Genomic DNA, 27,262 nt, shown 5'->3' with positions numbered 1-27,262 from the left:
ACATATGTGGACCTTTTTAAATTCATTTACTACATTTTCAGTCAGAACTGACATTAACGGAACATTTGTATGCGTCAGTAAATAAACCTGACATTCTACATTCCTGCACATTGCTGTGAGGACAGGACTGCATTCAGCCACATAAGCACCGGTGAAATGAGAAACCGATGGCTCACACTTTCAAACTCTCGAAAAGCTACTGGATAAACATCTATCACGCCAAAGAATGGAGTTCCATGTCTCCACAGTGCTGAGTCTTGGCATCGGACATGGTGACCTCGGGGTCATTTTCAGTGTCCGACTACATTTTGATGCTTGTGTCAGCAACGAGCGCCCCCTCAACATAGCTGTTTCTTTCATTAGGAGGACTGTCCACATGTTTGTACCCACACTGGATCAAGTTCCACCAGGTTTTTGTTGTGACCAGCTATAACTGTTTATCTGTAAACATCTGGAGAAGCAGATTCCATCCAGTATGAATTGGTCTGTATACTGAAATGAACAGTGCTGCTCTACACGTCTCCAGCTGAGAGTAAAGGAGGAACCACTGGAGGATCTGAGGACCTTTGGGCTGGTGGGCAGATGCTGGTAAACAGGAAGAAAGATGCCATGGTTCAAGTGGTGGACACACACACACACACACAGATACAGAGAGAGAGAGAGAGAGAGAGAGAGAGAGAGAGAGAGAGAGAGAGAGAGAGAGAGAGAGAGAGAGAGAGATATGCACTCTTCTTACGTGCAGGAAGGCAATTCTGTAGTACCCCAGGGGGATAGGAAGCTCCTCTTTATGTGTTTGTGTGTGTGTGTGTGTGTGTGTGTGTGTGTGTGTGTGTGTGTGTGTGTGTGTGAAAGGGATAGAGAGAGAGAGAGAGAGAAATAAGTGCTAATTCCAGATGCTGTTTGTAAACATCTCTGCTAGTTTCAGTGACTTTACAGCACCTTTAAGATCAACTTGTTAAAACACTGCCCCAAAATTAGACCCCACAATGCAAGAAAAACACACAAAAACAACCTTGTTTTCCTACGTGGTCACACAGATGATTCCCTTTTGTATTGTGGGTTATATGTCCATGACCATACACATGTATAACTCTGTCGTATGGATCTGAAAGGATGTGTCACTACCAAGAACACATTACGGAGAAAAGGAAACAGACACTTACGAACATTTAAAATTCAAACAAAGGAGCTGCTGTTGAGCTCAGAACAATGGACCGACTTCCCCAGCAGCACTGCTGTGTCTGATCCACTTGTACCAACACAACACACACTAACACACCACCACAAGGTCTGTGCAACTGCAGCGCTGAGTAAGAGACACAGCACAGTATTCCTGCTCTGTGGTGGTCTCGTTTGGGGTTGTGCCCTGAAGAACAAGTGTGATTAATATGCGTATGATTTAAGAAGATAAATTCTCGAATTAGTCTTAACCTCAGAAACCAAAAAGAACACACACACACTCACAGAGGCTGTGCAGGCACCTGTATTGTGACTATTGTTTAATCCAGCACCTGGTGCCATTCTCCCTAATTCTTTGTCCGGTCTCTCTCTCACACACGCACTCACACACACACACACACACACACACTGGTTGGGGCTAAAACACAGCTCTGAGAATAGCTGCAGTGGAAGAGGAAATCTAAATCTGGCTCTGACAGGAAGAAAAGTGTGTGAGAAGTATAAACAAACCAGGAAGCACTGGACTCTGAACACCCCCAGCCCCCCCAGACCACCGCCTACTCTCTCTCTCTCTCTCTCTCTCTCTCTCTCTGAGACTCTCAGTCCTAATCACACAGCAGTAGATCTGTCTTTATACTCTCGGCCTATATTTTATCCCTGTTCTTTGCCTTTGGCACATTTCCCCTCTCACTGAACTGAACCTTCTAAAGCTTTTGGAGTGCTGACCTGAGGTCAGTATTTACATCACATACTGTAATGAATTAAGCCTAATGAGCAGATACAGGACCAGCTGTTTTAAAGCCACCAAACTGCAATTGAATTTCATTGATTTCATTTATTTAATCATTGGGTTGTTTATTAAAGCATCATTTAAGCAATAGTTGATTTTCATTTATTAATAAATTTGTATTTGCATGTCTATACAACACAATCTCCGGTATCTAAAGCAGTAACTATGATTTGTGATGCTTCAGAGTTAGTTTACTGTTTGTAAGCTCCCATCCACTGGCGGCGCTGTTTCGTTAAATCCATGCAAACTCTCTGTAATATAAGAAGATGTATTACAGAAACAGTGCTGTAACCTGCTGCAAGTAAGTCCTGCTGCTTTTAAAATACTGGAACTGAATTTAGACCTAAAGTTAGGCTTAGAATTATTGTTAGGGATCAAGGCATTGTCACAAGATGCTTAGTGTTTAGGAGCAGGGGCAAGTTCAAGGCTAATTTTTCACACTGAATAGGCACCAAAATTTCACATGCACGGTACATCTACAAAAGGTAATTATATTTTTATTCAATCATGCACTCATTCATTATCTGTAAGCGCTTATCCAGTTCAGTGGGTCCAGAGCCTACCTGAAATCATTGGGCGCAAGACGGGAATACACCCTGGAGGGGGTGCCAGTCCTTCACAGGGAAACACAGACACACACATTCACTCACACACTACGGACACTTTTTTGAGTCGCCAATCCACCTACCAACGTGTGTTTTTGGACAGAGAGAACACACCACACTCTTCACAGACAGTCACCCAGAGGAAACCTATGCAGACGCAGAGAGAACACACCACACTCCTCACAGACAGTCACCCAGAGGAAACCTATGCAGACGCAGAGAGAACACACCACACTCCTCACAGACAGTCACCCGGAGGAAACCCACGCAGACACAGGGAGAACACACCACACTCCTCACAGACAGTCACCCAGAGGAAACCTATGCAGACGCAGAGAGAACACACCACACTCCTCACAGACAGTCACCCGGAGGAAACCCACGCAGACACAGGGAGAACACACCACACTCCTCACAGACAGTCACCCGGAGCGGGAATCGAACCCACAACCTCCAGGCCCCTGGAACTGTGTGACTGAGACACTACCTGCTGCGCCACCGTGCCGCCCTCTATATTTTTACATTTAAAAAATACAAATTCAATACCTGTCTGGCCTATATCCATCTTTTTCATGCTTTTATTCAATAAATTATATGAATCTCCTGATTACACGTACTGTGATGTGATTAGATTTTTCTTTCTTTAACGAAACACTACTTTTAAAAATTACAGCTTTAAATTACTTTAAAAATTACTTTAAAATTACAGCTTAAAAATCATTGTGACCTTTCACTGAGCTGTAATAAGGAGAATACAGCCTCTGTAAATACTGCTCTGGGCTCAGCACTGCAGAAACTGCATTATGAAACGTTTGGAGTAGGGTATGACTCATTGTAGCCTGAGTTGGCCCTCCAGAAATGATCATCTAAAATCAGTCCCTGATCTCATTAAAGAAATGGCTGAGAATGACCCATGCTCTGTTTGAAATGGCTCCCTATGCACTATTCCCTATATTACTCACTGTATAAGTGCATTGTTATAGGGAACTGAATTCAGGAGGATAGTAAATGATTTTGTACAAGGTTTTTAACCAAAGAGAGCAATGCATCATGGGTCCACTAGTGTCAGCTACTGTAGGTTGTACATTGTCTTTTGCAGTGTATTGTGGGATTGTTGGAGTGTACTGGAAATGATCCACTATTGTTTTGGACACTACTGCAAAATGGCAGAACCCCAAAATACTGCACTAGGGCAAAGTTTGGGACACAGTGCCAGACCCCTTTACCACCCTTGATTTCTGAGGAGACACTGGATGAGTAGGAGGCTACAACCTCTCGTCTAAACTAACGCTCTCTTGAGGTCTGGGAAACTGGCGCAGAGTGTGATTGTTGTCATTAAAAGAATGAACTACCATTCTTGATTAAAAATTGCTTTGTTAACTATTGTTTATATTGTTCTCCGTCAGGTGCTAGTCTCCGTAGCAAAACTCAAAGCGAGCGCTTTCCCTCTCGTCTTTCCGTGGACGTCCGGCTCGGCCTGCAACTCGTTTGTTCTCCAGCCAGGTGTTGTACGGAGGGAAGTGTATCCCTCTTTCCATCTCCATTCCACTCTCTCTCCCTCTTTTCCGCTTGCCTTGCTCGCCCTCGCAGCTGGCCCTGCCGACACCTGCCCCGCTCCCTCTCCCTCTCCCTCTGTCTGCGTTCTCACCCATTCACACGGCTGCCATTGTTTCTGAGGAAGAGGAGGAGGATGTAGCTGGCTTTCTCCACAGCTGTGTGTGTGTGTGTTACAGTTTCAGAATCGCATTATTGTTTTTGTACAACTGAAAGACAAATATGTTCTACAAGTTCTTTGCATACTTTTACACACTTACATACACACTGCACATACATGTACTTGTATTTCTGCTTTCTCAGACATAGATTAAGCCTAATATTGGACTTTATGAAAAATGAAAAGACCAAGTATGAGAAATATTCACTTAAATTTAATATTTCAAAAACAACACGGGTTGCAAATGTATTACCTTTACATTATAAATCATTATCCGAGACATATATATATCCCCCTCCTTTCCTTGGTTCTGCTGTGACACCAAAACACAAACATACAAATCGAGCACAATGCTTCTGACCCCTGAAGCTGATGTCCAGTAAAGGGTCGAATCAAGAACAGCTGCTTTGGCCTTTGTCCGCTCTCTGACCCTCTCTGCAGAAAGACGAAGAGGAGAGCGTGTCCAAGGCTTCACCAGCGTGTCCTGTCGCCACCTACTGGATGCACGGGTCCTGTTTTTTGTATTGTTTTTTTAAATTCACACTATTCACTTTCATAGAGATCATAACAACTCTTCCACACGTCCCAAGCAGAGCCCAATGAAGAGAGGCGCTCAGACTGATACCCGCTGTGATGCTCTACCAGTTAGGCTTAGCACTGTGACACTACTTACCGTCTGTCTCCTGTCACCTTGTGATCATATGACCTCATTAGTGCCTGCTGCACTCTTCCTACCTCTTTCTCTCAGCTTCTCATCTTTCTTTTTTTGTCTAACGCTCTTTATTTTTTCGTCTTTGCCTTCATCTTTTTATCCCCCTCTCTCTCATTAAGAGAGGGGTCTGGAAGTGTGTAATCATATGGCTGCCAGAGTGATGAGTCTGCGTCCAGTCTCTGTCCGTCTGCCCACAAGCACTGCACGCGCACACACACACACACACACACACACACACACACAGAGACCCAGAAACAATAAAACTTTACAACCATGACGCCACACACCAGACCACTTCTCATAAGCCCCGTGAGCTGTATATCAGAGTATACTATGTTTGTATGTGTGTGTCTGTGTGTGAGTGTGTGCGCATGAGTGAGTGTGTGGACATTAATGAGGATTGTAGAGGTGACAGGAAGCAGCCTGTCAGGAGTCACATTATTCTGCTCAGTAATAAGTGGGATGTTAGCAGTGGGGTAAATTCCTCCAAACCTAAATGAAACACTCCTCCTTTCCTCAAAAAAGTGACCTGTGAGGACATCTAGCTGATGTCTAGCTGAAATGTATACTTCATATTGCTGGTAACTTTAATGATAAATGGACCAGTAGAATTGCTCCAAATTATTTGGACTAAAATCTTTTTTAAATCGACTCTGACTGACAGTTAAAAGGGATTTCTGTAAAATTAAAATTTGGAAGATACACATTTTTCTTTGGACAGTAAGAATATGTTCACAGCGGCCAATAATATGATATACTTTTGGAATTTTTGTTTTTTGGACATTTCCCATTCTATTTTTGAGGCTTTTCTTGAGGTGTTCTAGAGTAAAAAGCAGGGCATTCATCCACAGCTCAGTCGTAGATGTCTGTTGCAATTTTGGCTCCCACAATCCCCAAGCCTCTCTGGGTGTGGACGAAGCTGGGCCAGTCCATTGCTCTGAGAAGACCAGCAGCTTCTTGGTTGGATTTACACATGCTCTTTTTTATCAGTTTACCATCAGTTTATCACTACGACCCTGAGCAGGAATGACGTTCTGGTAGATGATGAGTAAATGAATTTGCATTTGAATTATTCCCTTGAATTAAAATTCCTTTATTTAAACGTTTGCTCAAATTTAAAGTGAATATTTCGCCTGGTCCTGACACACGCAGGTCATTACCAGCATCCTCAGTCATGTCAGGGTATCATCAGAGTTCCGGCTCCGAGCAGACTCGATGATTATGTTTGTAGGTCACGAGCAGGCTGCTATCAGTTGGACAGGACCACAATCACCACCACCACCGGGGCAGCAGCATCAGCGACCCCCCTCCTCCGGAACCTAACGAGGTGACACAGTGGTCAACAGCAAAACATATCAGAGAGTCCATAGATCAGACTTTTATTAAGAGGAAGTCATTACGGTTGGCCTGACCCCTCCTTGACCCTGAGGGCAGATTAAACTATAGCCAGAGGTCAGGGCGGGGTCTCGGCCTCCACCATGGACTGTCCAGTGAGTGGCCGTTCAGTGCAAGTTCTTCAACGTGTAGGATGAGGGGGCATTTTTCTTCCTCCATTCATTTGGATTGATGTCTATTGACTTGTGTGTAAATATTCTGATACTGGAGAATACATATATGACCACAGGGCTTTAATTATGAAAGGACTGTCCGATGAATGTCCCGTATGTTTGCCCTGTCCAATGAAAATGATCTGTACATCATCAGATATTACAAACCGTTCCTTGCCATAGCCACGAAGCTAATGCTAATAAAGACTACTTTGAAAGTAGATTTAAGAATACATTGTACACACACAGACATCCAACTGTTTACACACAGGTAGTAAGCTCTTCATAGAAATGCATAAAACGAAATTGGACACTCTGGAGAGGCACAAATTAGCTTAAGCTCATCATCAGGTATAACCTCACTAGCAGGAGTTATGGCACAGAATGCCACAAAATCTGTAAAAGAAATGTTGGCTTGCCAAAAGACAGTAGCTATTACAGCAACAGAAAGACAATCTCTGTTGTGATCCTCTTGGTTTCAAAGGAAACGTTGCATGTCCAGGTGTCCACCATCTTCTGGCCATACCTCCCTAGCTTTAGAGAAGGTGAAGCTCACATATCAGCTATTTGTATTAGTGTCTGATCTATACTCACAGAGTTCACAGAGTAAAAGGGTTATGTGTCACAGGGAGAGGGATAGAAGGCCAAAGGAATCAGGACAGGGACGAAGGGGCACCTAAATGCCCCCAGGCCCCCGATACTCAGCAGAAAAGTGATGACGGCTCCTGCCCGCTGTCGCCCACACTATCACCCGCCTCGGCCTGACCCCTGTCAGGAGGTGACTGTGGAACCCTAATAGCCGACCTTTGACCTCTTGACTCTCTGAAAGTTGATACTGGGGCAGGAAGGTAAAGCCTGTGTCAGGACAAGGGGGATGGCCTCTGGACCGTCCACTCACACACCTCAAGTCCTCGAACAATAGCCCCTAGAAGACCACAGTTATTAGCATTGTGTTGTTTCACTATTTAACCCTTGAATAATGCGCTGTTTGCAATAGAACAAGACTTTTTGGTTGTGCCTCTTTAAAAATCAAACCCTAGATGAGGGTTATAATGGATAAGCATGTGGAATTGAAGCTTTGTGTGTTGCCATGTTGTCTATCACTATGTAAAAGAAGCTCAGTGTTACCGTAAGAAGTATCGAAGTTGAGTATGATCATGATGGACATGATTTTCCCCAAATCCATGGGAAACAGAAATGGAGGAGCATCAAATATCTGGAAAAACTTGGCTTTGTAAACTTGTAAACTTTGTAAAATGCTACCACACCCAAACAGTGCAGTGAATATTAGACAGAGGGACATGAACCTTATATGAAATATAAATATTACCTGACATACAAAGACCAGCATTATTTTATGACCTACACTGTGCACTACGCAGTGTGGAGGAAGATATTTGAGTTTCAGACTTTGATTGGTTGGTATGACATGCATTGTCATAGCAACAGTTCATCATGTCCTGTTAGTAAGAAACAGTGTAGTATGTAAATATTTTGTGTACTAGACTGCCCATCTCAGACTATTAAAGTTACTACATCGAATATACTGTGTAGTGTGTAGTACACAATTGGGACACAGCCAAGGCTTTTGTTATCTTTCAGCTTCATCTTCCAAGCACTTCACTTCAGGAATGTTCTGGAATGCTACTTGATTCTTTGCTGATCTTATTCCCCTGAATTAGACCTGAAGACATGTTGTTGTTTTCTTCAGAAAACACCCAATAAACTTAGTGGAGTGGCTCCGTGCCTGTGCGCACGAGCTGTTTACAGTTTGGAAGGAAGGGGAGGGAGGGCGGCGGCCATTTTGAGACTGTGTTAGTATGAGCCGGTCACCGTGATTTAGTGTGTGTTGTGCAACAAGATTGGACTCTCTGCCTCCTGTAATCTTTATTTGTTCTTTGTTGCCCTCATGGAGAGGGCTCTTGCTCTTTATCATGGCTCAGATGAGGCACTTTGATGACGCATTAGCGCTGTGATTTACCGCGTTTTCTCAATGTACTTTCCACAGAGGCTGTTCGTCCTGTCCCTGTGAGACGGGAACAGTAGTTAGCCAATACCTCTTCAGTTTCAGAGACGGATATTGCATACAAATGTGTACCTTCTCATGGTTTACTCACTTCACAAGAAGCCTCCATGCTGCGATGCTTGGACCACAGAATAGAGGGTGGGGGTCACTTGGACTTGACTCGTTTTTTTGTTTGTTTGGGTTTTTTTTTTTATTAGTTAGTGTGGGCTGAAGTACTTTTACTAGCCAATCTTTGTGCAATTATCAAACAAAAGGGACAGTGTGTGAAGTATGCTAGTAAAACATAAGAATAAATAGAGACTTCTGGGTTATTTTTGAAATTAAAGTTGTATGCAGTTGAGAACTGAAGTGGACCAGTCCAGTTGCCCTGTGGAAGACATGATATACATAGTCGTGAGCTAGTACGGGGCTCTGTGATTGGATGGGAGCTGCTGTGTGATGTATAGAGCTGCTGATGGAGCTCCTGATGACTCTGATAGCCCCTGAGAGAGAGGACACTGCAGGGTCGCAAGGGGGAGCGGACAGAGGGAGACACCATGGTCATGGTGATGACAGAGGAGGACCAAGGGGGGCTGAAAGAGAAAGACATGATGAGGGACGCAGTACGGCAGGGGGAAAATCAGAGAGAGAGAGAGAGAGAGAGAGAGAGAGAGTGAAAGACTGAAAAGAGTGGGTAAGAATCAGGTCTGGAAGGCAAAAATTAAAGCAAAAATGTGGACATGCACTGTGACCTTCCATTCCGAGGTCAAACAGAGAGGGAAAAGGCGGGCACTATGCAATCTTAACCTGTCACTATTGTGCAACCCCATTCCAACACAATAAACCTATTGTATGAATATTAAAAGCAATAGTTTGGATGTTTTCTCTCAACTTAAAGGTGTTCTTTTAATTAAATTATATAATTTAAATATACATTATATAAAAAATAATCATGTTCCTTAATATCCATCCAATACTTTCCAAAAGGCAGACTGGGGTTCATTTCCCAATGTAGGCAACCATACCATAAAGAGTCCTTGGGCAAGACTCCTAATACTAGATTCTCCTACATCTGCAATGTGTTTGCTAACGTAAGTTATTCTAGAAAAGAGCCTCTGCTAATGCAATGAAAACGTCCAGTTGAAATTCACCTAAAAACTGCTTCAAAACCAACTTTGTACATCAACAGGCATCATTCACGAAAGGGTTAAGAAACTTAAAAAGTTTTGTCAGCCTTGGGAAATGGAGAAGACTTTGTCCGAGATGGACCGAAAGTAAACAGCCTAACCGAAGGGTGTGCATAAGAAACAGAAAAGAAAAAGCACCTTGACTCATGTTATCAGTGGAGCTCGAAAACCGTAGTTGGAAACTGGGTCCTAAACAACCCCCACCCACTCTGTAAACGCAGCAGATACACCTCCAGAGCATCGAAAACCAATTTGTCACACATTAGCCTATTAGTGATCGCACTTTATTGCGCAGAGCTATCAGATACAAGAGCGATGAGGAGAAATAATGGAAAATGAGGAGGAGACTTCATCGTTCGTTGCAAAAGTATAAAGACAATTACAAAGTGGAGAATAAATAAGCTACAAATACAGGCCTAGCACTAGTCTTTATTTTTCACAAAAGCCTGAATAAGAAGACATTGTAAAGTGATGTAAAATTGTTAAACATGAAGGCAAATAAACATTATAAAGTCCAGAAATTGGTAGAATTTTTTAAAACTGGATTTAAAAGGGATTTTAGAGATTTTAGTACTTTATACTTAATCATCCATAAGGTGTTGGTGTGGTGCTTGGACAAACAGACTGACAGAAAACTAGCAGAGAAAAAAGAGCAGGCTCCCTAGCTCTGGTATGCCTGTTAGATAAGCTTTTGCTTAACATGGATTTAACATGGCTTTTGTTTCCATGTGGCTTAAACCCTTAGATATAATGATTCTGAGATTTAAAGGTGTTACCCAACAGTTGTGTGTATAGGCCTGTGGCAGACCTCTGACAAGCCCCATGTTAATCTATAACCCCCCCCCCCCCGAAAACAAACCCACACTCACACACAGACACATACCAAGGATCATGTCTGGCGCTATAGAAACTGCTAGTTTTATGGCAAACACACAAGAGTCATATACGACCCTGTCTAATTAAGCGAGCAAATAGGTCTTTAAGTCGTTAGGCCTTATCTTAGTTGTATTCTGTTAGATATTGTGTTCCTTTCTCCCTTTTTGAATCATCTATGGTGCAAGAGCATGACATGTTCACACATGGGTTGAATGAGAGTACATATATTCAGCAAACAGATAAATAAATAATATATTTAGACACACCTCAGGAACTTCCACAGTGGTAGAAGGACTACGTTTTGAAAAGTATATGTCCAACTGAACAAAATTATCAATATCATTACATTTTTAAGGCTGGAATAAGGACTAATTAAAGTTTCCCTATTGTTTCAAACAATAGCAGAAGGCCATTTCAAAAACACCAAGCCCAACTTTATAGTGAGGTGCTTTAATACACTGGAAAAGTTACAATCAAATGATCAGTGAGTTCAAATCTCTCCACAGTTGTCCAAAGCAATCCTAGTAAAACTTTATATATCCAGACATTTCCAGAGTCGTCCAGTCAGGTTAAAGGCATATGTTAAATGTGTGATATCTGAGCTCTTTGCAGGTCAAAACGCTTAGCATAGCAGAGCTCCCATAATCAGAGATACCCTTATGGGTCAGTCTCTGTTTCATCATCAAAGTGCTGGAGTCCATCTGCAATTAGGCTTTCCCTGCTTCCAGGGAGTGAAGATGTCAACAAACACAGGGTTAATGTGTGCTAGACTTTAACACAGTTGTCTCTGGAGTGGGTCAGGGTCACTATTAGATAGGTCTCCTCAAATATCCCCTTTATTAACACATGAAGTTGTTAAACACACACCCTTGTGAACTCTCTCTTCATTGTGTGTCCCTCTATATCAATTCTCAACTCTCACTTGAGGCTGAAACTGAAGCAACAGTGCAACTGCAGTCGACTGTACTTTGCCCAGATTGGTTGTCCGCTAAACAGCCCTTTTAGCTACAATTCCATTACAGGAACCAGAAGCAGCATGAATGCAATCCGTTTTTACAAAACTGTCCAAATTATTTATATTTTTGAATTTTACTTTAGGTTTAGACTTTTAAAAAAACACCAATAATATAAAATTTCCATCTAATTTGAATGTGTTAACATTAAGGCAGACATTTTAGTGTGTGAACGCCATTTTAAACAAGCAGCAGAACAGGAAGTAAATAAACTCACCTTCAGAAAACTTGCAGAACGCCAAAGACACTGCCTTTCTATTAAAGATTATTTTGTGTTGTTCTAAAGTAAACATAAGCGGGGTTTTATCGTTAAACATCTAAAAACGAGAGGAAGCCTGTTTTTGAACACCTTTATAAGGGCCTTGCAGATATTTCCCCAAATATAAGAAGTTAAATATATTTTTATAGCAAAAACATGCCTATGATGACGACATATTCTCATATTATTAAAACACAATATTTGTGACATGATTGTGTTTTCATGGGGGGAGAAACAGCTCCTAAAGTCCGCCTTTAGCGACAGTCTTGTGTGTTTTCTTATATTTACAGCTGCTCTAGTGAAATAAAATAAGGCATTTATCGCCATCTATCGGTCAACAGAAGTTTTGTGTGCACAGCCAACCATAATGCTAAACTCACTCATTCTAAGAAAATGACCTAATAGACTCACAGACAGTAACACCGAGCTTGTGATTTTATAAATGACAGTCCCAGATACCTCAGTTTGATAACTTAAGCTACGAGAACGTTCCTGAGGAACATTTTCCTTCATTCCTCGTCTCTGGACTCATAGCTAACTCTGGAATATCCACCAGGTGGAGCCGTTGCTTTATTTACTCCTTCTCTCCACAACAAAGCTGTTAGGCGCCATATTTGATGGGACTATAAAATAACAACAGCGCCCTTCTAACAAGCTTGGCACTTGGTATGATTACATTACAGTTCACTTTTTCTGGAAAGTCCCATTTTAATAGTTAGTGCTGTTGATGTAAACTGAGCACACACAATTGAACGTTTCTGTCCATGGAAGAGTTCCCTTAAAACGTTGAATTCACTAGTAATAAGTGGTACCCCAGTAAACATTTAGCCGTTGATTCAACGTTGAAATAACGTAATGACTGCCGTCTAATCAACGTTCTCTTAAGGTTGAAAATGAAAGTTGAAAAGACGTCCAAACACAGACATTGAAAAGACGACTATCAGACGTTCAAGATTGGTCACCACTTAAAACTAACTTATTAAGATGGGTTTTGGACGTCCATTGACGTTTAAAATATGTCCTTGACGGACAGACTACTTTTAGACCTATTTTGAACGTCCAGGGACGTTCCTTGTTTACTGGGACACAACCCTTTGGACACATTGATTTGAAGAATGTAAAATAAAATGAAGCTTAATTTGTTGTTGGGATGAAGTTTTTATTTTCAAGATGCAAGTTCGATTTTTCTTTACATTTTAATGAGTAAAATAGCAAACCTAATTGCAGAATAAGTTCTGATAGCAGGAAAAGCACATTACAGATAGAACCCACTCACTCCATAAACAGATCTTAACATTCATGCAAGTGTCGTTGTCGTACATCTCCAGTGTTGTGGAGTTGTGGGTTCATAACACCTCAGGTCTGTGTGGTTTTCCTCTGGGAGATCCGATTTCCTTCCACAGTACTACAACTCATGTTGGCAGGTGGACTGACTGTTAAAAACTCATTTCTAATTGTGAGTGTGTCAGTGACTGGGTGAGTGTGTGATGCCCTGTCCAGGTTGTGTCTCTGCCTCGTCCCCAATGATTTCACGTAGGCTCCAAACCTCACAACTCCAAACACGAAGACATGGTTACAGTAAATAAAGGAACATATATGGAATTACATAGATTTTAGTTTACATAGATTGAATTTCTACAATAATGAACTTTTTCATGTGCATCCATATATTTCTGATATCGATGCATATGAAACTTCATTTTTATTTCTTCAAAGAAATCCATACTCAATACCACTGGAATGTTTATGTTAAACATAGTGGGTTTTTTTAATTCGAAGATCATTGCAATGTTTTCTGTAAATTCAGCACATTGTTAAAGTCGATGCCATTAATTGTAGTGACACTGTGTTAGTAGATACTGACATGTCCACTCTCCAGATGTGAATCTAAACGGCAGTTTCTCACATCAGATGGACGCTTCACAGCAGAGTGTCTCTGATGAACTGAAAAACAGGAAAGATCGGTGTTTTAAAATATCAATTTAAAAATATGTATTTTTTTGTTTTTGCCTTTTCAAACTTGCATTGTAAAAACTACACCCAGAAGAACCAAGCAGCTTAGAACATGGCTGTTTTGTCATTGCAATGTTAACTAATTATGTAGTGGAGTTACATGTTTTTGGCCACCTGCTTCTCTATTCACTAATTCAGATTGATGTCTTCATATGTAAATCCTACACAGGTATTTCAGAAGATTGGAACTTACATCGTCCAGTGAAAAGCTGGCCATCACGCAATCGCATGGTAAGTTTGTCATTCGATGAGATTTGAAGCGATCTAAAATGGTGAAAATAAAATGGATTAAACATGAAAGGTCAAACAAAATTTTCACATGAATAAAATACATTATATCGACACAACATTTGCCAGAGGGCGGCACGGTGGTGCAACAGGTAGTGTCGCAGTCATACAGCTCCAGGGACCTGGAGGTTGTGGGTTCGAGTCCTGCTCCAGGTGACTGTCTGTGAGGAGTGTGGTGTGTTCTCCCTGTGTCTGTGTGGGTTTCCTCCGGGTGACTGTCTGTGAGGAGTGTGGTGTGTTCTCTCTGTGTCTGCGTGGGTTTCCTCCGGGTGACTGTCTGTGAGGAGTGTGGTATGTTCTCTCTGTGTCTGCGTGGGTTTCCTCCGGGTGACTGTCTGTGAGGAGTGTGGTGTGTTCTCTCTGTGTCTGCGTGGGTTTCTCCGGGTGACTGTCTGTGAGGAGTGTGGTATGTACTCCCTGTGTCTGCGTGGGTTTCCTCCGGGTGACTGTCTGTGAGGGGTGTGGTGTGTTCTCCCTGTGTCTGTGTGGGTTTCCTCCGGGTGACTGTCTGTGAGGAGTGTGGTATGTTCTCCCTGTGTCTGCGTGGGTTTCCTCTGGGTGACTGTCTGTGAGGGGTGTGGTGTGTTCTCCCTGTGTCTGCGTGGGTTTCCTCTGGGTGACTATCTGTGAGGAGTGTGGCGTGTTCTCTCTGTGTCTGCGTGGGTTTCCTCTGGGTGACTGTCTGTGAGGGGTGTGGTGTGTTCTCCCTGTGTCTGCGTGGGTTTCCTCTGGGTGACTATCTGTGAGGAGTGTGGCGTGTTCTCTCTGTGTCTGCGTGGGTTTCCTCCGGGTGCTCCGGTTTCCTCCCACAGTCCAAAAACACACGTTGGTAGGTGGATTGGCGACTCACATGTGTCCGTAGGTGTTAGTGTGTGAGTGAATGTGTGAGTGTGTGTTGCCCTGTGAAGGACTGGCGCCCCCTCCAGGGTTTATTCACGGTGGGTTCCTTGTGACCCACCGTGACCCTGAATTGGATGAGCGGTTACAAATAATGGATGGATGGATTGAACATTTGCCAGAGGTAAGCAAAACATTTGTGATGTGATATCATGTATTTGCAAAGAAATTATGTGCAAATCTCAAATTTGGGACACTCCTTGTGAAAGTATTGCTGAGTGTTTAAGTGAAAATAACTGAACAGATGCATTACAGAGAAAAGACTTACATATGGCATGTTTCCTGTAGTTGTAGTTAAAAAAAAAAACACTGTGGGGTGTGTTTTGTTTGTTTTAACACAAAATCAGTATGTTTATATACAGTGTACCATAAATTTGGTTCTGGCAACAGTGCCCAAGTAAAAGAATTATAGAGTTTATATGTCCATAACGTTAATATTAAAATGTCTTTGAAAATGTCTTCTTTTTTTAGTATTTCCATTGGTCCATTTTTTAAAGAAATTGAAAACCTGTTCAAAAGAAAAGAAAAACTGAAAACTTTACTTTGGATATTAAACATAGGCAGTGGGTTTCATTAAGTGATTCAAATTATTTTATCCCCCACTGCTATGAACAACATCACTGCTCCTGCCCTTTCACCAAGGATGTTTACCCTTCAAGGTTTCCAGTCGAGCGAGAATGGCCACAAATTCGTCAAAGTTGACCTGGCCAGCCGTGTTGTATCTGTTCCAGAGCAGGCCAAAATTGAGGTCATTTAGCCGCAGGTCTACATGGAAGCAGAAAAGTTTCACAGAGGTAAACTCATTAAACATTTACTATTGACCACAATGCCACAAGCATGCCACACCTGACACGAGTGAAAATACTTCACATCAAAGACTACCCATCATTCATTTCATTACTCGTCATATTGTTAATTTCTCAGATCAGGAAAACACAAAAAGACCATTCCATTTTTGCCTTTTCTCAAACTTTGGGTCCTTTCAGGATTCCTTCAAAGAAATGTACATTCTTCCACACCTCAAAAGCCAAAGCTGGTTTCCCTCACGCCATGCTACCAGACACTGCTTTTTTAAAACTTGCTTTTTACACAAAATAAATGGAATTTAACACACTTGAAGGACACAGAACACAGTTTACCATGAAAGAGATGCAAGATGCATTTATCAATTATCTCACCATGGGCTTTGAGGGCACTCTTCAACATTTTTTCACTCACTGCGCCGTCTTTCACTTGTTGAATTTCCACAAATTCTTTTTTGGCTGCCGACACGTAACTCTGCAGCTCTTGAAATCTGTGTTCGTCCAGTTTTCCTGACCTTTCATCCTTCACAAGCTTTATTAAGGAATGATGAGGTATGCAAAGGAAACAATTAAAGCAAAGACGGACATCTGATTGAAGATATGTTAACAGTAGAGTTGTAAAGGTGCATGGTGATAGCTTGGTGATATTGTTACCTCCTAAATTACATCATATGAAGTAGCATCATATTGCTACTTTCAATATAAAATTAAATAATATCAGAAAAAAAGATACGTCCTTCAGGGACATCAGAATTCGAACAGTCTGAAGACTCAAAACTGCAACAGAAAGGAAGAAAAATGATGTAGCTTCGGAGATTTTTGGGAGTGATTTAACTGATTGTTCTTTCTGAAGCCCTCTACAGACCTTGGTCTCCAACAGTGTGGCCCATTTGAACCAGTTTCTTTTGGATTTGAGAAGCACTTAAGTACTGTGAGGGGAAAAAGATGTTAGTTACAGCAGTAGAAGTGAAGCGGAAGTGTAGTATTCCCTTCATAAGTGTGCTAACATGAAGGAAAAGTCATGAAAAACATAAATAATCTTTTGATATTTGGTTTGATCTTGGGATGAGAAGGATTTCTTTTGGAGTTAATGTAGGTTCTATTTGTCATTTCAGTCTTGGCCAATTTAACGTCTGTTTGAATAAGTATAATACTTGTAAGTATCGTAGAATCTGTGTTAACGTTACTGTAAATAAGTTGGCTTGTATTTAAACACATTTACAACATTGAAAGTAAATCCACATAACATTTTTACTTTTAAATAAGAGTTTCAAATTCATTGTGATTTCCCACTGAGTTGTAATAGGGAGAACAGAGTCTGTCATTACTACTCTGTTCTCAGCACTGCAGAAACTGTACTATGTACCTTTTGGAGGAGGTTAGGATACCATACCACTCTCACCTTCCCCTTAGATTTCAGTACAATGCTGTACGAAATAATTAGAATTGGGAAAGCCCCAGTCTTGCCCAAGGACAGTGGTGTAGTAAACCCTTGTTTGCTGCACTGAATTCACACATTCACAAAGTTGCAAACCAACAGAACGTACCTCTTCACAAGACTCAGTGGTGAAGGTCTCACACGCTAGTGAACTTGGCCACACGAAGCCAAACTTTCTCATGAGTGGTTCGCAGCCCATTTTCGCAGTCTCACAGGTGGTCTTACACACCGGCCTTGCAGTCCCGTTCACACACTGAGGGCTATAGACGGAGCAGAGGAGATTCTTCATTTCAGAGGAACACTGCACGCTCACCAGGGGGTAAAACTGATGGACCTCCTGACCGGCTTCTTCTTGGTTCTTATGTCCTAGTATGTTTGGCATCACAGTGAAGTGGTAGTGCAAGCCTTTGCACATTGGAATCTCGATGGGTTCACATTCCCCAGGTGGTAGAGACCTGCCCTAAAACAGTCATATTCATTTCTTAATTACATAAAAATATTAACGTGGTTAATAATGAATAGAGGTCAGTACCGGCTTCAGTGAAGTTGTAGAACTAGTGATGGTTGACCAATGTTACAAAGTCTCCATATATTTATACTCACCTCAGTTGTGATCATTCTCATGCAAGTATTTTAGAACTATTCAACTGCAAAACAAACCATTTATGCATTCTAATCTGAGACAATATGCAAAAGCATGAATCTAATTTCACCATGCTCAATGCTTAGTGTTGGCTAGAGGAGTGTAAACCTCCCTGATGCATTTGGTAATGCACTAGAGAAACTAAACTAACCTTGATTTCAAAAGCAGTGTTGGACGAGCCTCTGTCCAGGTGTCTTTACTAATGAAGCTGATTATAAAATATATATAACGTATGTCCAATGGTTTGTGGACACCTTCTCATTCTACATTTCAGAGAAACTCACTATAAGAACCAAGGAACCCTTAAAGAACCCCATATCATTAATTATAAATGCAACATACAACAGCCAAAAGCATAGTTTCATCATTATACATTTATTCGTAGGGCAATTCTAGACAACTTTTTTTTAATAATGGTATTTGCTCACCTTCTCAGGATGCCCCAAAGATGCTGAAAGCAGAAAGCCCAATATAAAAGCTATCTTCACATGTACAGTATGAACTTCCTCCATTTTCAGGAGCCTGGATTTGTTTTTCTTATCCTCACTCTTCTGCACTAAACAGCACTAAACTTGAAGGCTCCGCAGCACAGCTGGAGAGGAATTCCTGGGCTTCTTAACAGTCCCAAAATGACCGCGCTGTCCAATCCCGAACCAGCTCTGGAGCACTTCCCCTTTAACGGGGGTCTTAGGGGCAAACAGACACCATTCTCTTTGTCTGTAATTAGAAATGTATGTGCTGAGAAACCATCTGTTTCAGAGCCAACAAAAACCTACAGAGGATCTGGAGGAAAGTTGTGGGAAGTATTGTGGAAAATGTGCACAATATCCAGATGAATAAACTGTAAATATTTGCTGTTTCACATTAAAACTTCGAACAATTGTGTGACAGAATAAAAGACCATGTGATTAATATCAAGAAACTAGGAGACTTCATCAACTTTGGTCTGTGGAGCAATGCTCCTCTATTCTCTGGAGTGATGGAGTGATGGAGCACCCTCCAGTACACTTCGGGTGAGTTGTTGTGTGTATTGTGAACTCAGACTAATCACACAACACCAATCCCTGGCCTCACTAATCTTCTTGAAGCTGAGAGATTATTCTGAATTTTGTGCACTGCCTTCCAAGTAGATAAACTGTTGTGGCAGTAGTAGTACAATGCCAAAGTGCAATCAAATCCTCACTGATATTTAAAAAATAGCTTTCAATGATTCAGTCAAATATAAGTATGAATATTTAAGCAAATGAAGGAGGTCAAAATAAAGGCATCAATTGTCATCAATACAGTTCTTTATTGAGGTTGATTCAAGTACATGGTGAATGTTAATACAAAATGCAAGCAAATTAACTGGTATAAAAATAGCTATGGCATGGCTGTATGTGTTATATAAAAAAAGAGGGGGCTATATGAAAAGCTAAATAAAGTCATGCACTATAGAAAGGTCCTGGAATGTGAATGGGACTTCTTAGGTGCTCATAGTGCATCTGATGAACTGAAACAAGAGAGATAACATTTGTGTAAATATTAATAACATTCATAAAAGCTGCACATTGTATAATATACAACAGTACGTTTAATTTGTTTTAAATTACAGTACAAATCATAAAAAAACAAAGTGAGAAAAGAAAACAACAAAAAATATTGGTGCTATTGAATTTTTTAAAGAAGTTCTTATTCAGAGCAACTTCCTCTTCCAGTGGATTTTGGAGGAAGAAAGTACAATAAGTCCTTTACTTTCCCCGCTTTGTATTTACTGAAATATACTCAATATTTAATGTGAGTTACAAGTCAGTTCCATGTATCCTTATCTAAAAAGTGATACAAATCATGACTCCTGGCTTAGAGTTTCTGAACCACCATCCCACAGGGCTCCATAGGATAATTCTATTGTCTGTTAATAAACTTACATCATCGTATTGAAATGTTGCCATTCCCTGCTGGGCCTGGTCCCTTTGCCGGAAAATATCTGGACAAAATACAGTTTATGAATCCAGTGCAAATGTGCAAGCACATCAACCACAGTTAATGAACAGGCGGGGCATGTTGTTTTGCTTTTGACCACAGTGAATGAGTTTGGAATGCTTTTGTATCAACTGTTAACCATCATTCAGTTCTGCACGACCGTTTCCAACCCCCAGGCCTTTTGATACTGTGCATTTAAGACTGATACATGTGAAAGACCTTTGTTTTGGTCTATTGTGGCTGTACTCGAAACACTATACATTCAATGTGACACTCGATGTCAGTGAAATAACTGTTTAATCACCTGACCAAACTAATGAAGGCTATTATAAAACCACAGGATTACTTTTTGCGAATGTTACTACCTGGAAAACATTCTTGAGTTTAGAACGGTGCAACAGAAATGTATGAACTTACCAGTTAAGCTTCTCAGTTTGACACAGCATGCGACGTAATCATCAAAGGTGATCTTTCCCTGAGTGCTGTAGCGCGTTATTATGGCGTTCATAGCCTGAGGGCTTAGCCTGTACCCTAAAAACAAACAGAAAGACAGTCCTGTACACACCTCTAATTCCAGAATACATCTCTTTTCAGTTATTATTCAGATTTCGTATAATGCTTGTAAAACATTGAAGAAAAATCCACGCTACACTTTATACACTACACTTTCAAATCAAATACACTGATTACAACAAAGGATACATATGTTCTATTTCAAATGTAATAAATAAAAGTGTTTGAGAATCTGTTACCCATAGAGGAAATTGCCTGGTTCATTTCCTGGGGGTCCACTGTCCCACTCCTGTCTTTGTCCATGTTCATGAAGTGCTGCTTCCAACCATTGATCACAGCCCACAGCTCCTTGAACTCAGGAAAGCCCATAGAACCGGACATGTCCCGCTAATAACAATGTATTTTAAGGAGAAACAATGCCATTCAAATGACACGGCAATTGATTAAAAAAAAACTTTTTAAAACTTTTTTTAAAACTTTTTTTTAAAACTTTTTAAAACTTTTTAAAATTTTCAAAGGATCTCTAAGACAATAATAAGCCACAGTGAAAAGCCTGGGGTACAACGCTCTGCTCTGTGAGTAACTGCTATAGTGCATCCAACAATAAATGCAGCATGGCGTAGCAGTGGGCGATATGGCCCTAAAATAATATTACAATCTTTCAGGGCATGTTGGCAATAGTGAAACAGATTAGTTGTCACAGACTTCTTTCATTTCTTACACAATAGCATGGATTATCATACTTCTGATATTTTGTAACCAAACCACCTCCACTCCCCTTTTATTGTCAAGCACATTCCCACACTTCAGAGTCACTTTCCCCCGTACTTCACTGAGCGTAAGTGACTCATGTAAAGAACGTATGCCATACTATGGGTAACTGCATGAAGGTACTATGTAAGCACCTCAGAACACCACTATTATCACAGCATTGATTTTTAAATATCATTTGAAAAATTAGCGTAGCATAGCTAGCGTAGCCCTAGCATGGAGCTCATTTTACACATTAGGTCCATTATTGATCCTGTTAAAGGCACGATGGCTGTAAAGGATACATCAAGCATGCCGACCATCAGCCTGCATGTCTCCAAGTTGAACGCTGCAAAAAGATGCGATTTGATTAGACATGTAATGCATTTATAATCCCAGTCTACGGCCAGTCCGCAGTAAAAGGTTTCTTAGCATAACAAGCATTGTTATATTACATTAAAGTAGGTCTCTCAGAATGAATACACATCCTGATTGCTATTATTTCCACAGTTGTTAGCTCAAGTTGGGGACATCAGCAGCAAGTTTGCATTAAAACGTAGAAGAGCTATGATTCATTCATTCGTCCATCTTCTGTAAGTACTTCATCTTGACTAGGGTCCTCACATACTAACCCAGTCACTCACACCTGTGGACACTTTCACACACTCATACAGTCACTGACACATTCATACATGTGGACTATTTCGCAAAAGGCCAATCCACCTACTTTTGGACTGTGGGAGGAAATTGGAGCATCCAGAGGAAACCCACGCACCACATTCCTCAGAGACAGTGACTCAAGGTGAAGATCAAATCCAGGAACACAAAACCCTGCAGCTGTGTGGGGGTGACACTACCTGAAGCATCAATAATAATCCACTTTAAACACCTTCCCTTTCACTGAAGGGGGAGAAGCACGCTGAAGAATCCACTTCAGAACCCCAAAAGTCTTTTAAAGTTCCGCTTGCAGAGCAGCACCTTCTGGAAGCATTTTTAACCTTGGAATTAAATGCAGATGTGAGCCTTACGTTTGTAGCCACCAGAGAAGTTAGCTTGAGTCAAGCAGGTCTGGAGCTCCTCGGCAGAAATCTGACCATCCTGAAGGGAAAGAAAGCCAGATATTTTCAGAACTGTAGTTTACACTAGGATAGGTTCAACATAAGTGTTGTACACTATCTGAGTTTATTTTTCACCAAACCCTTGCTGTAGATAATAACAGAACAAGCCCAGATGCAAAGTCCTCCCTCCAGCAGGTAGACATAGTGCACAATGGACTACTTGTGATTAGAACAGTGTTCTTGAGAAATGTGAGAAATGAAGAGCTGTCCACGCACCTGCCCAGCAACTGCGGTGAAGTATCCAAAGAGAGGATCCTGCTGCTGGCCTGGGAATCCTCCAGGATACTGCAAACCACAATTAACACAATATAACACACCAGTCCACTAGTTCTGAAGTGAATACAACTAAACTCATCTTTCAGAAAAGATCACACTTCTTGCAGAGTAATGCACAACAACTTTTTAGTTTGTGTTTTTTATGACACCTTTATTTTCTGTAAATCGTTCCTCCAGACTAAATATTGCCTATATATTTCCTTGTGATTTAAGCCCAGGCCTTTTTTAAAAGTGTTTTTGCAGGAGCAGCTGCACATGAAACTAAATGCACCATGCTCAATGCTAAATGTGAATACCCTAGAGGGGTATAAAGTTCCCCATTATCCGTACCTGACCTAACAAATCTTTTTGAAAGAATGTGAACATTTGAGTGGGCGGTATTTTGGTATTTTGCTTGAGGTAAACTTCATTTAAGACAAGGCAAGGCAAGTTTGTAGGACATTTTGTACAAAAAGAGAGTCCAAAGCTCTTTACACAAAGGGTATGGACATATTACATAAGAATTAATGTAGTGAAACATATAAAACAGAACAAGAACACAAATTTTAAAAAGACAATTAAAAAATATATATATATATATACTGTTAAAACTGTAAATAATAGTGCAAATAGAAAAAATGGTGGTGCAGCAGGTAGGTGTTGCAGTCACACAGCTCCAGGAACCTGGAGGTTGTGGGTTCGATTCCTGCTCCAGTGTGTTCTCCCTGTGTCTGAGTGGGTTTCCTCCGGGTGACTGTCTGTGAGGAGTGTGGTGTGTTCTCCCTGTGTCTGCATGGGTTTCCTCCAGGTGACTGTCTGTGAGGAGTGTGGTGTGTTCTCCCTGTGTCTGCGTGGGTTTCCTCCGGGTGACTGTGAGGAGTGTGGTCTGTTCTCCCCGTGTCCACACGGGTTTCCTCCGGGTGCTTCGGTTTCCTCCCACAGTCCAAAATCACATGTTGGTAGGTGGAGACTCAAAAAACCGTAGGTGAGTGTGTGAGTGAATGTGTGTGTGTGTGTGTGTGTGTGTTGCCCTGTGAAGGACTGGCGCCCCCTCCAGGGTGTATTCCCGCCTTGCGCCCAGTGATTCCAGGTAGGCTCTGGACCCACTGCAACCCTTAACTGGATAAGAGCTTACAGATAATGAATGAATGAATGTTTTAACCCGAGCTGTATGTCTGCTTAAATTGGAATATTTTTGGTGTGGATTATTGTGTCTAAATTCGACTTCTACTTTTCTCTGTCAACTGGTTAGTTGGCTTAGTAACAAATCTCTCCTTCTCCATGCTTTTTCTTTACCTGAATCCGATCTAACTGACTATGGCCAGGATGAAGCATGTATCAACTAAATAAGAGTGGCCCAAGAGTCAAACCCTGGGGGACATCATAGGTCACTGGCACAGAACCACTGTAGGATGGAGTATATTTTTATTACATTTTAGGGTCAACAGTATCAAAGGCAGCACTGAGATCAAGAACCAACGGAAGAGATATTTTCAAGGCACTGTATTTATGAGGATGTCATTGATAACATTAATTGGAGCTGTCTTAGCATTAAGATTAGCCTAGAACCCTGACTGGATCTTTTTACAGAAAACTAGTAAAACATTTCCCAATTATTTTACCAAATGGTAATTTTGAATTTGGTTTGTAATTACTTTTTCATATCTGCTACTATTTTTTTCCTGTTTGGAAGAGGTTTTATAACTAGTTTTTAATTAGCTCAGGAAATCTCTCTTTTTTTTTTAAGTTCAGTTAAACTTAACTTCCTCCATGTCTTGCAAGAGTGTGACTTTCTTTTACAATCACTCATCACACAAAGACTGTGTGTAGTTTTAATTTTAACATATTAACATAAGGTTCACAGTGTCATTTCAAATTACACACTGGAGCAAGGCCTCTGTTTTAGGACCAGCTTAAATCTAGACACTAGTTTAAAGCCAACAATGAGCAGACAATGCTCTTGTGTGCTGTGTGACGTCACTGCTGGCTTTCTGTGTGAAGGTTTTGGTCTCATTTGTAGCTTTGTAAGACTAAAAACAAAAATATATCATGGTTTATGAGACACTAATCTTAATTCACGAGACCACAACGAGTGTATAGACTGTAAGAAGCTCTAAATGCCTTCAAACACTATTCTAAAATCACACGCACCGAAAGTAAACATTACGTGCACTTGTTTTAGAAAGACATTCACACTCACAGCTCCCGGATGTCCGCCGGGTGGAGCGCCATAGCCGTAGTTCATCCTTAAAGGCTAAAGCTGTTCTTCAAGGTCTTCAAAGAAAGAATGAAATTAATTCAGAGACAAACAAATATCACGGAACGTTCGCCTTTCACTTTTATTTCATTAAAGCCGCTCCTCTTCCAGAGTGGGAGGAGAACAAGGCTGTTATCTTTTCTTGTGTACACCCGTTTTCAGAAAAGCCCCACCCCTTTTTTTTGGCTCGGCTCTTCATAAAGAGTCGGCTCTTTCGGCTCCTTGTTTTACCACTTATTTCCACTGGTACAGAACAATATTACCTACATTTTACATGACTATATGGACAAAATATTATTGTTCAATATTAAAAATAATAAACAGTGTTGCAATGGACAATTGTTTTTATGGCTGTCTTGTAATAACTCACTGATTGCACTCACACATTCAATTGTATAAATAACTGGATTTTTATTTAAACACCTTAATAAAAATCACTTGTAAACTCTGAAATACAGCCAATGGAACCCAAAAGTAGGTATTACAATAGCTTATTAAATTAAATAATTATCCATTTCTGGGAAATAAAATAAACAAATACTCTGCAAAGTGCAAAACAGCAGCTTTCAACGGTTAAAACAACCAAAACTGTCAACAAACATTTAACTGATTTAACATCTTCTTCAACTATTTTTTGGAAGGCAGATTGGCATTCAGGAAAACCAAGTGTCTCAGCTCGGAGGAGTTGGAGGATTGGAGCTTGCTTGTTGTTCTCTGATTGGTTGAATGACAAGCCTTAGAAAAAAATGGCTCGGTCTTAGACGGGAACCGGCTCTCGTCGTTCACTTACAAGAACCGGTTCTTTGAATCGGTTCGTTCGCGACCGACACATTACAAGTTCAGACCACTGATTCAAACACAACATTAAAAAACCTCGTTTCCACTCATTGCCCAATTCACCAGCTTCACTGACCACACAGGAACACGTTGTAATTCTACACCTATAGAGTGTTGTCCATTTTTTTACCCTTCATACTTTGTTACCCCCCCTTTCACCGTGTTTGTTCAGGACTAGGGTGGAGTCGATAAAATGGACAGTGAGAGTAGAAACGAGATCATATGTACCTCAGTATTGTAGTCATGTTAACCCCACTAGCACATTCATTTACATAAATGTATACTGCTATATGTATGTTTCTTAATTTGTATCCAGTGGTGGACAGCAACGAAGTAAAATTAATTCGTTACTGTACCTAAGTAGTTTGCTTGTGTATCTGTACGTTACTGGAGTATTTTTATTTTGAGGGACTTTATACTTTAAATTCACTACATTCCAAATCAAATATCTTACTTTTAATATATGTATATACATAATTTACATTCTACTATACAGTGATCCCTCGTTTTTCGCGGGGGATGCGTTCCAAGACCACCCGCGAATAACGGATTTCCGCGAAGTAGAGAAAATATATTTATGTATTTAACGAGTATTTGGACTTTTAAACCCCTCCCTGTTGCTGTTAACAACCCACCCTTTGCATTAAACAGTCATTCTATAATGTTTTTCAGCTGGAACTACATGTGACATCCTACCAGTTTCTTTAATAGAGTCGTTCCTAAGCTGTGATTTAGCGTTAAGTAAATTTCACTCGGATGTGGAAAGATGCTATTCATCTTTCACGGTTTTCCTAGATTTTCCCTCAATATCCGCGATATAGCGGCCATAAGCCCCCTGGAAAAAACCCGCGAAGTACCGAATACGCGAAAGATGAACCGCGAAGTAGCGAGGGATTTCTGTATATTGTTAGATGTCCCTAAAATGTAGAATTTTGTTATATAATAAACATTGTAACACTGCCCTCTGCTGGATATGGACTTAAGGTACATTGCTATATAAGCGCCAGTGACGTCTTGGAGAACTTCAGGATTCACTGGCCATGGTTGAAAAATGTCATACCTTGGGCTGACACATAAAAATGCAACAAATACCAAGTGTTTCCAATAAAGTGTCCAGTGATTGGAAGTACAATGTAGACATTGCTAATATGATATGGCTAATAAATTGTCCAGTGAGTGCAAGCGTGTGGTTGAAGTAACTTATAAAGTAGTCAATAAGCTGAAAAAATAAGTAGATGTTTCTTATAATGAGGCCAATAAGTTGAAGTACAGAGCAGTTGTTTGTTTGTTTGTTTTTAATTTAATTTCTCAGTGGGCGGCATGGTGGCGCTGCAGGTAGAATCACAGTCACACAGCTCCAGGGACCTTCGATTCCCGCTCCGGGTGACTGTCCGTGAGGAGTGTGGTGTGTTCTCCCTGTGTCTGCGTGGGTTTCCTCTGGGTGACTGTCTGTGAGGAGTGTGGTGTGTTCTCCCTGTGTCTGCGTGGGTTTCCTCCGGCTGACTGTCTGTGAGGAGTGTGGTGTGTTCTCTCTGTGTCTGCGTGGGTTTCCTTTGGGTGACTGTCTGTGAGGAGTGTGGTGTGTTCTCTCTGTGTCTGCG

At 41.0% G+C, this 27,262-nt stretch overlaps 3 protein-coding genes across 4 annotated transcripts in view; 1 reads left to right on the top strand and 2 right to left on the bottom strand.

Moving 5' to 3' along the window:
- The first annotated feature begins 12,499 nt into the window (after positions 1–12,499).
- The window catches only part of LOC136679655 (cytosolic 5'-nucleotidase 3-like), a 36,249-nt gene continuing 21,486 nt past the window's right edge, over positions 12,500–27,262 (top strand). For both annotated transcript variants that reach the window (XM_066658303.1, XM_066658299.1), the window contains exons 1-3: positions 12,500–12,553; positions 14,070–14,131; positions 15,745–15,879. The gene's annotated coding sequence lies outside the window, so the exon portion shown is untranslated. The remainder of the gene's footprint in view (positions 12,554–14,069; positions 14,132–15,744; positions 15,880–27,262) is intronic.
- On the bottom strand, positions 13,092–18,553 carry LOC136679656 (frizzled-7-B-like). The gene is made up of 8 exons (XM_066658304.1): positions 18,398–18,553; positions 17,436–17,786; positions 16,754–16,817; positions 16,622–16,665; positions 16,264–16,411; positions 15,737–15,850; positions 14,094–14,164; positions 13,092–13,831 (listed from the first exon to the last, which is right to left on the bottom strand). The coding sequence occupies exons 1-8, from the start codon at positions 18,479–18,481 to the stop codon at positions 13,808–13,810; spliced, it is 900 nt and encodes a 299-aa protein (XP_066514401.1). The 5' UTR covers positions 18,482–18,553; the 3' UTR covers positions 13,092–13,807.
- Positions 19,249–24,986, bottom strand: LOC136678863 (sorcin-like). Its single transcript, XM_066657031.1, has 8 exons — positions 24,768–24,986; positions 22,529–22,597; positions 22,223–22,292; positions 21,500–21,543; positions 20,684–20,831; positions 20,349–20,462; positions 19,877–19,935; positions 19,249–19,461 (listed from the first exon to the last, which is right to left on the bottom strand). Exons 1-8 carry the CDS (start codon positions 24,810–24,812, stop codon positions 19,435–19,437), a joined length of 576 nt encoding a protein of 191 aa, XP_066513128.1. The 5' UTR covers positions 24,813–24,986; the 3' UTR covers positions 19,249–19,434.

This window comes from Hoplias malabaricus, chromosome Y (genome assembly GCF_029633855.1).
Source record: "Hoplias malabaricus isolate fHopMal1 chromosome Y, fHopMal1.hap1, whole genome shotgun sequence".
NCBI lineage: Eukaryota > Metazoa > Chordata > Actinopteri > Characiformes > Erythrinidae > Hoplias > Hoplias malabaricus.
The sequence above is the reverse complement of the archived record's forward strand: the minus strand, read 5'-3'. Positions and strand labels throughout refer to the sequence as shown.